Below are 14,763 nucleotides of genomic sequence, written 5' to 3'. Positions count from 1 at the left end.
TCGATCCACACACAGATCATTTGAAAAATAGTAAACAATCTTTACAAATAATGCTTCTTTATTAGAAAAGTTTCCCTTATTATCTAGGAGTGATCGAATGATTCCCATACGAGAAGTTAACATCTCTCATTATTCATTAAGAGGATTGAGTACTTGTCCAACAAAGAGGATTGTTTCAGTCAAATCTTCTCTAATTAGAAACAAGAAAGGGTGGTCTGCTACAAAGTTTATTCGGGTAATTCGAACAGGTTTCTTACCCAGGTATTCTAGTTGCTTAGAGACTGTAACTGCAGCAGCTTCAGTACCTTCCTCATTTACTTCAATGAGAGACTTGTGAAATATGTTGGAAACGTAAAGGTTTTGACTTTCTTGTTGAGAGTCCACAATATTTGTCAAACCCCCATGACGGAAAGGTAAAATCACTTCTAGCTCTTCCAACATAAGAGAAGCTTCAAACCCAAATGAAAATTTGAATTTTGGAATTCTGAAATCACCGACTTCAACTTTTGGAATTTGAAGCTTGTGGTGTAGTAACTCAGATTCAGAAGCTACCTTCTCAACTAAAGTTTGCAAACCATCTTTTGCTTTTGGAAGAAAAATATACATAGAGAATTGACGCTTATCTTCTCCTTGCTCATAAGGAAGACGAAGTACTTTGAAACCATCGAAAGCGCGGATAAACTGCCTCTTCTCGCTGGTCATGAAGGGAACCTTAACTGAGCTACCATTTAGAAGGTGAAAATCATAGTTTTTTGTCCTTGAAGCAAGAAACTTATTTTCCCATGCTCCTTTAAAATACAATGCGTTAGCAAAGATTAGTCTGGTTAATTTGTCAACCGACCCTTGAGAAAGAAGTTCTTCAATAAGGCCATTTGTCTCTTTTTTAGCCCATAAATTCACCTTTTTAATCACTTCATCAACCTTTATAAAACCAGATCAAATATAAAATCAGTTAAGCAAATGGATCAGTTGAAATTACTTCTCACAAGTATTTCACAAATTTCTCTCTTTCTGTGTGTGGATATTTGAGTATGTGGTCGTGACTTGGCCAATAACAAAAAAAAGTATACTTACTATTAGTTCTACTTTTTTTTTTTTTTTTTGTAAAAATACTATTTTGTTTTATGTTCTTGCAAAAAAAAAAAATTGTGATTTAATTTTAGAGAAATGATATTTGTACAATCATTTTTCGACAACTTTTGAACAACTTTTTCTCTCATACTCACATTATCCTCTCTCTCTCTCTCTCTCTCTCTCTCTCTCTCTCTCTCTCTCTCTCTCTCTCTTGTTTTTGACCAATAAGAAGAGAGAAAAAGAAGGTTGTCACAAAACTTGTCACCAAATGGTTGTGCAAATATCATTACCCTTAATTTTATACATCCTTTGTTTATTGTAAAAAAAAAAAAAGAACTCTAGCTCCCATCCGTTAGCTGATTTCAATTCAATCATTTTGAACAGCCATAGCAGCAGGCAGAACTTTGCTATACTCTTTTTTATTGATGCCACATTAGAATGAAAGGCTAAGAAATATAGGCTGATGCATTTGAGTGACATAATGGTTGGTCAAATACATGATTTGCTTTAATCAGTTTAACATTAATAATGACCAAAGTCATGAATTTGTACAATCAGAATGCAAAGCAATTCATACCTCCAAGTATATTCTAACCGTTAGGATGCCAAGATCTTACTTTGTGTTGAAATGAACAGTTACTATTCTGAGGCTACATCTAGCAATGTGTTTGTCACCTGTGATTTCTCTTCTTGGGTGAGGTATACAATTTTTAGGTGGTTAGGTTGGTTGGTGTTGTTTCCTCTTGCAGGTTTTAGGTCATTAGGGAATGAGGCTAGAAGTAGGCTAGGTTTGCCCTTGGTATGGCATTCAATTCTGTGGTACATCTAGAAATGACGTAAAAAAAATTCAAGTAAAAATGGAGGATGTTGAGCAATTAGTGAACAAGACTATTCTCTATTCCTAAGTGGATTTTTGGTAAGAATCCTGGTAACTCCCTATACTCGCTACGAGTTGGTCATGGAATCTATTTTGTTTTGGCAATAATAGAGTTTTATTGTGGGGTTGATTTGGGTGAGTCGATGTTGTGTTTTGTTAGGGTGTTTTTTCTCTGAGTAAAGGGAAGCTACTCTCCACTCTTTGTTGGCATTCTTTTAAGATTTCCATGAATCACACACACACTTCGTACTTTAAAGATTACTAAATAAATAATTTTATAGGAAATCGATACTATATATAAAGAGAACATACAAGTTTGAACTGTAATGGCCGTTATTGTTAGTCTTTCTGCTGGTAAATATAATAAATTGACTAGTTAGTTAGTTTATTAACGGAAAATGAAAAACAGTTGCATATTCAGTAAAACAACAAAAGAAGGGTATGGATATAACAATCATACCTTCGTCCGGAAATTAACATAAGCCAAAGTGGCTTTAAAATCGTTAGACACAATTTGTTGGAAGGAAGGTTGAAGAGAAAGTGTTTGATCAACCAACACACCATTGGCGATAGAGAGGCAAGGCCCACCGGCAGGTGCAGCGTCTTGGAGGATGACAGTAACGAGCTTAGAGGCGAAAGAGTTGAGATAGTCAGTGGATTCAAATTGGAGGAAGTCGAGAAGCTGCTGTTGTGTTGGACCCTCGGCACCAGCAGCAATGATACTGAGAATAACTTGCAGCGAGAGTGGAGAAAACACGATGTTCTTGTCTGATTGTTCCAACTTGGAGAACAGATGTTTGGCAATACGTAGGGAAACATTTGTTTGTTTGGTGCTTGATTCACTGATGAAATTCATTGCTGTTTCGAGAGAAACATCCTCAGTTTTGTTGCTGCTTGATTTATCACGAACGAAATCGTTTCTTTTCCGTTTGGACATTGTTTCGCGGTGATCGAATGAAGTGCGATCGCAAAATACAATAAACTTTGAAAGACGGCGCAGTAGAAGAAATAAAGAAGACCTACGGAGACAGAATAAGAGGACCTGATGTTGTTGAATTTATAATCGATCCAATTTTATTTTACTTTTGTGAAAAATCGATGCAATATTTTATTACTTTATTCTACTTTTATATAAATAAAAAAATATCTCCCTTTTATCGAAACAGAAAAAGAACTCCGATATGATTATTTTCTTTTACTTTGTCTCTAACTAGTGTACGAACCCGTGCAACGCACGGCTGGAATATCCTGCAAACAACACGTTAGTTTGGAGCCTTGACTAATTAATTTTTATTTAAGGTCGAAAACAACGTGAACAGACCAATTCCACACAGTTGTAGACAGATAAAAATGACGATAACAACTAATTCTACAACGTTGTAGATATCATGTCATAATCCGACTACTGTCATCATCGGTTCAAAATAAATACCATCACTCGGCAATAGCTGCAAAAATACAAAAACCACGGCAACATTAAAGTCACCAAAAGTCATAAAATATCTGTCACAATATCCAAGGAGTCCTCGAAGCCACAAAAACAAATGACGTATCTACTGTGTTCTATGCATATTTCATAATACATGTAGTTCAAAACCAAGCATAAAGGTGATATTTATTAAGTAGATGAACTATGGTTTGGGTTAGGGTTGCAGACAAAATGAAGTACAAAAAAAGTAAAATTTGAGGGACTTTGATGACTAAATGAGGTGAAAGAGAGAAAGACATATTTGTTTGGACGAAAAGCTAGTCGAGGTGAGGGCACCTCTCTATTTTTATATATTTTTTCATAAAAATGAAGTGATGTTTATGTTTATAATTTCTTCATAGCTGCTTATGTGTTTAAGAATACGTAGTTGTCAAGATGAGTAATTGTTTAAATCGAGGGATGGATTCAGGTGAGGGTTTGGGGTGGATACCTATATCCCTGTAACCCGTCTCGTAGCCATGCTTTTAAATCGAGAAAAACCCAAACTCATATCGAAACCTAGTCAAAACGAGAAATCCCGTCCAATTGGAGTGGGTTTAGACGGGTACCCGCATGTACGGATTTTGGTGTCATGCCTAATTACCAAGATCCATTCTTCTACAAACCAGAGTAGGAAATGGGCCTATTATTAACCCTGTAACCCGTCTTGAGCCTATTCTTAACCTTCAAAATCGTGGCTTTCCAGAATAGGAAATGATCAAGTTGTCTTGCTCTTTCTCAAGTCCAATCATCTCCCTACTTCTTCATTTTCTCGTTCCTTTCTCTTGAGTGTTGGTTTTGTGAACTTTGAGAGGAAAGTGAGATTATGAGAAATTTTGAGTGGGAGTTGGAAAAATCAGTGATAGGAGAAAGAAAGGCCTTTACTTGGAGGTGCAATTGATGTGAGAAAATTTAGAATATCATCTATGGAAGGCTATTCAGTTCTTGAGGGACTTTGATAACTAAATGAGGTAGAAGAGAAAAGGATGTATTTGTTTGGGGGAAAAGCTAATCGAGGCAAGGGCACCTCTATATTTTTATATACTTTTCCACAAAACTGGCGTGATGTTTATCTTTATAATTGCTTCGTATATGCTTATATGTTCAAGAATACGTGGTTGTCAAGATGAGTAAATGTTTACATATGCAAAGTCGTATTCTTGAGAATAATGAGTTACATATGTTGATGATATATTTGAGATATTGCATATGATTAGAAATGCTTATGCATATATGGAGAACTGTATGCTCATGCATTTCATAGTTACATGGCCACCAGAGAGGAGTCACAAGGTGCACACCGGAGAGGTGGCCCGGGGTGTGTATTCCAAAATGGAACCACCTTATCCCAATGTGGATCATCGAGTCTGATAGATGAGTGAGATACTCATCTCCCCAGTGACGTTGCCACAACCCTCTGCAGAGCAGTATTAATTCTGAAATCATATGCATCGACATATAAATATTGCATTAGGAATCGAGTCTTAATGAGTTTTATTAAGAGCACTATTTTCATACTTGTTTACGTACGTGAGTTAGAATGAGATCTCTAATTCACGTATAATGTTTACTCTGTTTATGCATCTTTCACCTTCACGAATGAGCGAAGTATTTTGCCTTGGGGGTTTAACTCAGCATCAAGACGGATCGCATTTACGTGTAACATACACTCACGTAGTTGGTAGGAAGAAAGACTTTAGGATGATGTTAGTGGTGGGTCCAGTACCCAACTTTATGGTATTTTATTTCAAATTATGAATGCTTTAGATTTTTGATTAATTTTAAGGTATTTTAGTATTTCTATCTCAACAGTATAGTGTTTTTAGTATAAAATATATAGGTGTCCGCGCCAGTGAAAAACGCCCGTTACGCGCCCGCACCCCGTGCCGCGGCAAATTTTGGGGTTAAGTAGTATAATGTTTTTTGTGATTTTTGTTATTTGAATGTTTTTGTTATTTTGAATAATAAATGAAAAGTAAACCAACGGAGCGATAAAAGATAAATGCGCGTGGACTTTTGTGGTGACATTGGATTACCACAAAGTCCCTAATAATCATATATAAAACGATAAATAAAACACACACACACACACACACACACACTTTTTTCATTTACGTGTACATTGGACCTAAATACATTCTAATAGCTATGAAATACAAATAAATGACGAAAATTAAAAATGCATGATGATATAATAAACATAAAGTAAAAGGATAAAATGCAAAAGAAAAAATAAAAATGCAAGAGAAATTGAAAATGCATGAAAGAAATAAACATGAAATGTTGGGGGGGGGGGGTAAGCAAGAAATAAAAGGGTGCAGGAAAGTAAAATGAAGGCTGCTTGGGCTTAAGTAGTGCAGGAGCGTATTGGGCCTGGAGGGGAACCGGTTCAGGCCGGTTCAAAGGCTGAACCGGTTCGGTTTAGTAGTATATATAGGTCGTGGACGGTTTTTATTCATTTTATCACCTTCTTTCTCTCTCTACCCTATTTTTAGAGAGAGAAGCTCTCTTCTCTCTCCTTCCTTCTTTATCTTCTCCGACGAGAAGAGTGGTGGCCGGAGGTATCTCCGGTACGGTGGCCGACGAGCAAACGTGGCGGCGCCGCCGTACCGGAGTTAAAAGTCGCTCGTTTTTTTTATTTTTTTTGTTCTTTCTCTTCTACTCCCCCTCCTCTATACGTTTTCAGACTGAAAACTCACAAACAAAATCAAACAACCTATAGATCTAGAATTTTTTTTCCTCTTCTCTACCTTATTCGGCTTTGGCTTGCAAACTTACGGTTTCTGTACGATCGTTTGATGTACGGTTTTGATCGTTTGATGTACGGTTTTGGTCCGATCTGGGACTGATTTGATTATGTTTTAAGGGTTTGTGACTGATTTGATTCTGTTTTAAGGATTTGGGACTAATTTTTAATTAACCTATGAACAGCTACCATACCTAGTAATTTCATTGGGCCATCCCCTATTAAAATTATTTTTGAAGGTGAGAAAAACACAAGAAGGGGGGTTGAATTGTGTTTTGAAAAATTCTTCGTTTCTCCTAAAAACTGAACACACTGATCAGAAGCTAGGTGAGACAGCTTCTGAAGTGATAATCAGAATCTAAATGCAGCGGAATAAAACAGAGAGAGAGAAGAAGAACGACACAAAGCAATTATACTGGTTCCTTCCACAATCCGGAAGTAGTCCAGTCCCCCTTGCACTTCCAAGGAGATTTCACTATGAGTAATATCTGATTACAAATGCTCAAGCACACAAGCAAGAGACTTCCTTTGCTCAAGCACACAAGCTAGAGACTTCCTTTGCTCAAGAACACAATCAAGAGACTTCCTGCTCAAGCACAACTGCAAGAGACTTCCTAACTAAACAAAATTACACAGAAAATTGTTTAAGGTTGAACACTTGATATACAATCAGAGGTGCTCACAATACAAATCAGATACAGACTCAATGAACTTAAGAATTTCTAAGATATGACTTTGAGACACAGAAATTCTAAGTGAATGCAGAACAATTTCAGCAGAGGTTTGGTACTTGTGAAAATCTTGTGAGTCTTTCGTTCAGCGTTCTTGCATTACCAATTCTCTAGGTCTTCACTCCTTTATATAGAGGTGTGAGAGAGACGTTGTGAAATTGCCAGCACACCAAAGAGTCGTTGTTGAAGCTTGATCTTTCACCAATAATCTTTTGCCTGATTTGGCTGTTGTCCTATGAAGAACAAATTTGAAATCCATTCCTTATCCAAAGGAACATCTATGCAGGCGAAACCGTATTCTGGAGCTGTTTTCTTGTCCTGTAGCGCGGACACAAAACAGAGTAGTGGAGAACGTGGTTGTACAATTCGTACAAAGTACAATGTCAACGCTTTCGTCCAAATTGCAAACACACGCCTTCAAACACCTTTGAAATGACCGTTGCAAACTCCACTAATCCTTTGTTTGTGTTTTCGAATCCAATAGACAGCTTTTGCATTGATAATTCTTCAATTCTTGATTCTTTGCAAATCCAGTTGATATTCAGCTTCTGGTGAAATGGCTTCTGATGAGGCAGCTTCTGATGATGCAGCTTCTGATGATATGACTTCTGCAGCTTCTGATGATGCAGCTTCTGATGATATGACTTCTGGACCTCTTGTCTTCAGAAGCACTATTCTTCAGGAGCAGCTTACTTCAGGAGCGCTATTTCTTCAGGAGCAGCTTGACTTCAGGAGCGCTTTTTCTCTTCAGTAGCAAGTTGCCTTCAGGAGCGTCCAAGCTTCAAATTTTTGTTGTTTCCATAGCTCTTTATTTGCTCATTCAGAACCAATGATGATGTAACTTTATAATTATGGTCCTGTACACTTGAACAAATATTAGCTAGTCCAATTTACAATTTTTAATACCTTGTTATCATCAAAACCCTTTAAGGTTCATTGTTAAACACATTTTGTTCCAACAATCTCCCCCTTTTTGATGATGACAAACAAAAGTATTTAAAATTGATCAATTGTTGTTAATCTAATTAACAAGTTGACTTTGGGGTTCTGAGGTTTGTAAGCTCAGAATCTGAGGTTTGTAAGCTCAAACTCCCCCTGAGTCTGATAGTCTTTAAGGTGAGGTTTGTAAGCTCCCCCTAAGTTCTATCCAGGTTAATTAAATTCATTTTTCGCGCAATAATATTATCAGAGCTTAAAAACAAAATTGAATCATTGAAAGAATTAACTTATAGATAAGAAGAATGGTTCAATTAATTTTACTTGAATTTTGATACTCCTTCGTTCGTTCATAGCTTATACCAATAAGGTAAAAAAAATGATAGAAGGTTTTCAAAAATTTCAAATGCCATTAATGGGGCTCAGAGCCTTTAAATACTTGTCACATATACTCCCCCTTTTGTCATTATCAAAAAAAATTAAAATAAATTTAAGCATAAAAGACAAAAAGATATGAGAAAAACTCAAACAGGAGAGAGTATAAAAGAAAGTGAGCTAAATAAGTCAGAGCAAAATATATGAACATGTATATCAATTGTCAGAAGCAGCTAAACAGTCAGAAGCAGTAAGCATTCAGAAGCATAGAAAAGTAGAACAAGATGGTTTCAGAAACAAGGACTAAGAATATAAAACAAACAACAAACAAAAGATAACACTAAGGTGTGCAACTAAGGGTTGGTTTGTTGTTGTTTCTTCATCTCCTCCATTTCTTCAATTTTCTTCTGCAACATTTCTTCAAGCTGTTGTTGCCTCTGGAGAAGAGCTTGTTCCCTTTCTCTGGCTTCTTGCTGCTGCTGTGCCATCTGTTTCTTCAGAAGCTTACACAACCTGGCTTCTCTGGTCAAATAGTCCGTTTCTGAGAAGAAAGGCTGGTTTGCCAGGAGCAGTGTAGAACTTCTTACTCTGAGACTCTGATTCAGATGCTCCATTAACTTCCTGACAGAAGCTTCCTTGCTTCTGATGCACTTAGCCCTTAAGCTTTCAATTAGCTCAGTTGCCCGGTTCTGAAGTGATGCCCAGGAGTCTTCATATGCACTTGTGAGATCAATTGTCCTTCGTTGATCCACAAGATTAAGCAATTGACTAAGGATTGTCAGAAGCTCAGAAGTAATATATCCAGATTCCAGGATGTTTGAGGGTGATTGTTCAAGGATTTCAAGATCAGAATCACTGATTTCCAAATCTTGAACAGGGTTAGGAACTGGAATGGTAAAGTGTGTTTGTGTGTTTGAAGATGAAGGCTGGTCAGAGGCAATGTGAGTGGTAGAGGTTGAGGCTTGAACATTGACTAGAGAGATGTCAACATCCATGGGAGTTGGTTGTGGGGAGTGTTCAATTTCAGTTGATGGTTGTTGTGGTGAAGTTGATGTTTGAGTGTTGAGTTGGGGGTCAATGGTAGCTGTTGGTGATTGTGGGGGTGTTGTGGGTTTTTGTGGTTCAGGTGTTTGTTGATGGGGGTTTTCTGAAACAACATTTTCAGAAGCAGCTGCTTCTGGAGTTGCTTCAGAGGCCTTTTCTGAAGTTTTGTCTATGGGTAATTCACCTGAGTAGTGGAGAGCAAGATTGTCTAAGACAGAAGTGTCTTCTATTTGTTCAGGTGCTGATGGTGAAGAGGGTGAAGAGGGGATAGAGGTGACTGGAATCTGGATTACCTGATCTGCAGGGTCAGCTTCAGAAGTGATCTTCTGTGGATCAGCAGATTGAGAAACTGCTTCTGAAGTTCCCTCTTCTGGAGCATTTTCAAAGACGAGCATCATATCGTCTTCCTCATTGTCTTCAGTAGGTTTACCAGCAATGGCTCTTACTTCAGCCAGTTTATCTTTGTAGAACCTATCACAGTCCTCCAATCCCAAAGCCTTGAGCTTTTCATCTCTTTGATGAATGTATTGAGCTTTATGATCCTTTCTTTCTGATATAAGATCAGCAGCACGTTCATCTGCCATCCTTTTCCTTATTCGAGTCATCTCAACCATAGGACTCACAAGTTGAAGGGGAGCCTTCTTCTTCTTCAGCTTGGGATCAGCCTCCTCTTTCTCTATTTCTTCAAGAGCTTCATCCAGCTGCTCTTGAGTGATTACCAAGTCTGCCTTACCTTTTCTCCTCTTCTGTGGAATAGAAGCAGCACCAACCTTCTGCATCTTTCCTTTTTCCTTGATAAAAACAGGTTTAGCAGCTTCTGACTCAGTACTAGTTCTGGCCTTCTTTCCTTTAGTAGGAGCAGCTTCTGATTCAGAACTAGTTCTGGCCCTTTTCCCTTCAGGTGCCTCAGAAACAGCAGCTTCTGACACAGCAACTGCCTTGGCCTTCTTGCCTTTCCCTTTAGCAAGAGCAGCTTCCTCCTGAGACCTTGCATCTTCCTCCAAGACGTACTCAGCTACTGATTGAACTAGGAAATCAGAGTCACTTTCCTTAAAGATGGGAGGAAAGTCCCTGATTATCTCAGTTTCAGCAGTTGTCATCTCTAACCACTTTTCATCTTTAGGGGCTTCTTTGATGAACTTCATAGAGCATAAGCTCCTGCTACTGATAGTCCTTTCAGCAGTAGAAACTTCGAAACATTTATCAGAAGCACTCCTTGTCCTTTTTAAGAACTCCAGCACCCTTCCTTGATGAAAGATTTCAGAAAGCAATCTTCCATAGGGTACTTGTTTTCTTCCTCTTGTAGTGCTTTCGTTTATGGCCCAGCAGAGATGATCCATTACATATCTGGGGAAGTTTATCTTTTCAAGATTGGTCATGAAATAAATTGCTAGCTTCTGTTGGTTGTTGGGTTGGTCAGACCCTCCTGCTCTTTGAAAGAAGCAATCATTACTGAATTTCACCAACATTCTGTTGTGAATCTCCATCTCTGAAGGCTTGGCATCTTTCTTCCCACCCAGAAGAGAGTTGTAGTAACCTTTTAGCAGGACATCTTCCTTCCTGACTATTTCTTGGAATCTTCCCTCTGCATGCATCCTACAAGCTTTAGCTATAACGTCCTCAGTGATGGTTATAGGAATGCCCATCACTTCAGACCTTATTTCTAAGCTATCAAATGATGTAGGATTCATATCCATGACCATTTTCCCTTTCTTTGACCCCGCTTGTTTGCTTACGACTTTTGCAGGCTTTTCATTGTACACTTCAGCTTTTAACCAAAAGTCCTTGACCAAGTTCACATATGTTGGCCCATTTAGCAACTTGAAATACTCAGACATCATCTGAGTTTCTATCAAACCTTCCATGTTTACTTCATACTTCTTGAGTGAAGCAAAATCCACCGGTGACTCTACTTGAACTATTAAGGATTCCCATGGAATATCCATAGTCTTCTTTTTGTAGATGGACCCAGATTCTGATACGCTTTGCTTGTTTGATGTAGATTCTGAAACTTTTGAGCTTGATGATGCCATTTGATGATTTACGAAGATTTGAAGAAGATGAAGATTTTAGGGTTCTAAGGTTGAGAGAATGCGCTTACTTCGCAAGAGGTTTGAGAGCAAATGTGTTTGTTGTGAGTGAGTAGTGTGTGAATTGACAAAGTGTTAAAAGTAAAACGATTGCAATTCAAAAGAGACAAACAAACATAACATTAATGACAAAAATTGGGGGCGCGTGAAAAGTACTTTCAAAGCTATTAAATCATCATTGCCCTTTTAGTTATACACCAACACATACAGGCCACGTAAGAAGTTCACAGAGTAACTACCAAGTTAGTGGGCCAAAAGTTACTTTTTAAAAGGTAACTTCCAACGTTTCCACTAATTCAACTATTCAGAAGCAATAAATCCAGCTTCTGGACTTCAGATGCTGACGTCATCATCAGAAGCGAGTTCTCCTCAGAACCTCAATAAAGAGCTTCTGATGGACTACTGCTTCTGAACTAACTTCAGAACCTAAAATCCTATTCAGGAGCAAGCAAGCATTTAATCAGATACAAAGTGCATGTTCAAATTTTTCTTTATAAAATCAAATCTTTCAACAGTTAAAGGCTTAGTAAATATATCAGCCCATTGATTTTCAGTATCAATGAATTGTATATCTAAAATTCCTTTTTGAACATAATCTCTGATAAAATGGTGTTTGATTTCAATGTGCTTCGCTCTTGAATGCAAAATTGGATTTTTAGACAAACAAATAGCAGCAGTATTATCACAATAAATGGGAATACTGTTAGCAGTTATCTGATAATCTTCCAACTGATGTTTCATCCAAAGTAGTTGTGTACAACAACTTGCAGCTGAAATGTATTCTGCTTCTGCTGTAGACATAGCAATAGTTGTTTGTCTTTTGCTAGCCCAGGATATAAGATTATCACCCAGAAATTGACAATTGCCACTGGTTGACTTTCTTTCAATCCTATCACCAGCATAATCAGCATCACAGAATCCAATTAGCTTATAATCTAAGGATTTCCTATAAAGGAGTCCAAGATTGGTTGTTCCTTTCAAATACCTGAAGATTCTCTTGACAGCAGTCATATGAGATTCTCTAGGATCTGATTGGAATCTTGCACACAAGCATACACTGAATAAAATATCTGGCCTAGATGCAGTGAGGTATAACAAAGAACCAATCATACCTCTATACAGCTTCTGATCTACTTTAGCTCCTTCATCTTCTTTGCTCAGGTTGCACGTAGGATGCATTGGAGTGTTCATCACTTTACAATCTTCAAGTTTGAACTTCTTCAGAAGCTCCTTTGTGTACTTTGATTGATGAACATAGACTCCATCTTTGCATTGATTGATTTGAATGCCAAGGAAGAACTTCAGCTCTCCCATCATGCTCATTTCAAATTCATCCTGCATTAACTCAGAAAATTCCTTGCAAAGAGATGCATTAGTAGAACCAAATATTATATCATCAACATATATTTGCACAACAAGAATATCTTTCCCAAGGGTCCTTCTGAAGAGTGTAGTGTCAACCTGTCCTCTCTTAAAATCATTTTTGATTAAGAAATTACTTAGTCTATCATACCAAGCTCTGGGAGCTTGTTTCAAGCCATATAGTGATTTCTTCAATTTAAAAACATGGTCAGGATATTTAATATCCTCAAATCCAGGAGGTTGCTTAACATACACTTCTTCTTCTATGACACCATTGAGAAATGCACTCTTGACATCCATCTGATATAATATTATGCCATGATTAACTGCATAGGAAAGAAGTAACCTGATTGCTTCCAATCTTGCAACTGGAGCAAACGTTTCAGTGTAATCAATGCCTTCTTGTTGACTATACCCTTGTGCAACAAGTCTGGCTTTGTTTCTTGTTACTTCACCTTGCTCATTCAGCTTGTTTCTGAATACCCATTTTGTTCCAATAATGTTCTTGTGCTGAGGTTTGGGTACCAGATCCCACACATCATTTCTTTGAAATTGATTCAACTCTTCTTGCATAGCTAGGATCCATCCATCATCTGAAAGTGCTTCATCAACTGTTGTAGGTTCAATCATTGAGATTAGTCCAATCATTGACTCTTCTTGTCTGAAATGTGATCTTGTTCTTCTTGGACTATCTTTGTTTCCAATGATTAGCTCTTCAGGATGTGAAGACTTGTGTTTGAATGTGTTTCTGGGAGGATCTTCTTGATGTGAGTCATCTTGTGCTTCATCAGAAGCAGCTTCATCTTGTGCTTCTGATGTGGGTTCAGCTTCTGGACTATCTTCAGACTCAGCTATCTGATCAGGTTCTGGAGTAGCTTCAGGAACCTGTATCTCTGCAAAACTTTCACCTTGCTTTGAAGTTTTATCTTCAAGCTCTTTGTCATCAAATTTAACGTGCATAGATTCTTCAACACAGAGTGTTTCTGAATTATACACCCTGTATGCCTTTGACCTTTCAGAGTAACCTAAAAAGATTCCTCTTTGGGCCTTGGCATCAAATTTCTTTAGGTAGAGCTTGTTGTTCAGAATGTAACATGTACATCCAAATTGATGAAAGTAAGAGATATTGGGTTTTCTTCCTTTAAAGAGTTCATATGCTGTTTTCTCCAAAATAGGTCTAATATAGATCCTGTTTTGAACATAGCATGCTGTATTCACTGCTTCTGCCCAAAAATGTTTTGGTAAATTGTTTTCATGAATCATGGTTCTGGCCATTTCTTGTAAAGTTCTATTCTTTCTCTCTACAACCCCATTTTGTTGTGGTGTTCTAGGAGAAGAGAACTCATGGAAAATTCCATGTTTTTCACAAAAAGCTTCAAATGGCTCATTTTCAAATTCTCCACCATGATCACTTCTGACTTTCAAAATTTTTGATTGTTTTTCAGATTGAATTTGAGTGCAGAAGCTACTGAATACATCACACGCAACATCTTTACTCTTTATGAATTTCACCCAAGTCCATCTGCTGTAATCATCAACAATGACTAATCCATATCTACTTCCATATAGGGATGCAGTACTCACTGATCCAAATAAATCAATATGGAGTAATTCTAAAGGTCTTGAGGTTGAAACAATGTCTTTGGTTTTAAAAGATGATTTCACAATTTTCCCTCTCTGACATGCACCACAGAGTGCATCTGAATGATAGTCAATGTCTGGTAGCCCTTTCACAAGTTGTAACTTACTAAGCTTAGAGATTAACCTCCAGTTAGCATGTCCCAACCTTCTGTGCCACATCCATTTCTTATCATTCACTGATAGTAGGCAAACCACCTTCTGATCAGCCAGTTCAGAAAAATTGATTTTATAGACATTGTCAACTCTCTTTCCCTTGAACACAATGGATTTGTCTTTCTTGTTGATTACTGTACAGTTGGGTTTTTAAAAAAAACACATCATAACCATTATCACAAAATTGACTAATGCTCAAAAGGTTATGTTCAAGACCATCTACCAACCATACATTATTAATTGAGGTAGAGGAATTACCAATAGTT

General features: G+C 37.5%; 1 protein-coding gene across 1 annotated transcript; it reads right to left on the bottom strand.

Moving 5' to 3' along the window:
* On the bottom strand, positions 1–3,033 carry LOC146941952 (serpin-ZX-like). Its single transcript, XM_085755820.1, has 2 exons — positions 2,412–3,033; positions 1–921 (listed from the first exon to the last, which is right to left on the bottom strand). The coding sequence occupies exons 1-2, from the start codon at positions 2,886–2,888 to the stop codon at positions 130–132; spliced, it is 1,269 nt and encodes a 422-aa protein (XP_085611946.1). The 5' UTR covers positions 2,889–3,033; the 3' UTR covers positions 1–129.
* Between the last annotated feature and the right edge of the window lie 11,730 nt (positions 3,034–14,763).

The sequence above is a fragment of the Medicago sativa genome, chromosome 3 (genome assembly GCF_051527215.1).
Source record: "Medicago sativa cultivar Bolivia chromosome 3, Bolivia_mono, whole genome shotgun sequence".
In the NCBI taxonomy this organism is placed as follows: domain Eukaryota; kingdom Viridiplantae; phylum Streptophyta; class Magnoliopsida; order Fabales; family Fabaceae; genus Medicago; species Medicago sativa.
The sequence above is the reverse complement of the archived record's forward strand: the minus strand, read 5'-3'. Positions and strand labels throughout refer to the sequence as shown.

Excerpts from the sequence above, each read along its gene's own strand:
- LOC146941952 (XM_085755820.1), bottom strand. The coding sequence starts at position 2,888 with ATGTCCAAACGGAAAAGAAACGATTTCGTTCGTGATAAATCAAGCAGC. Across the intron at positions 922-2,411 it reads ATGTTAATTTCCGGACGAAG|GTTGATGAAGTGATTAAAAA; the intron begins GTATGATTGTTA and ends GGTTTTATAAAG.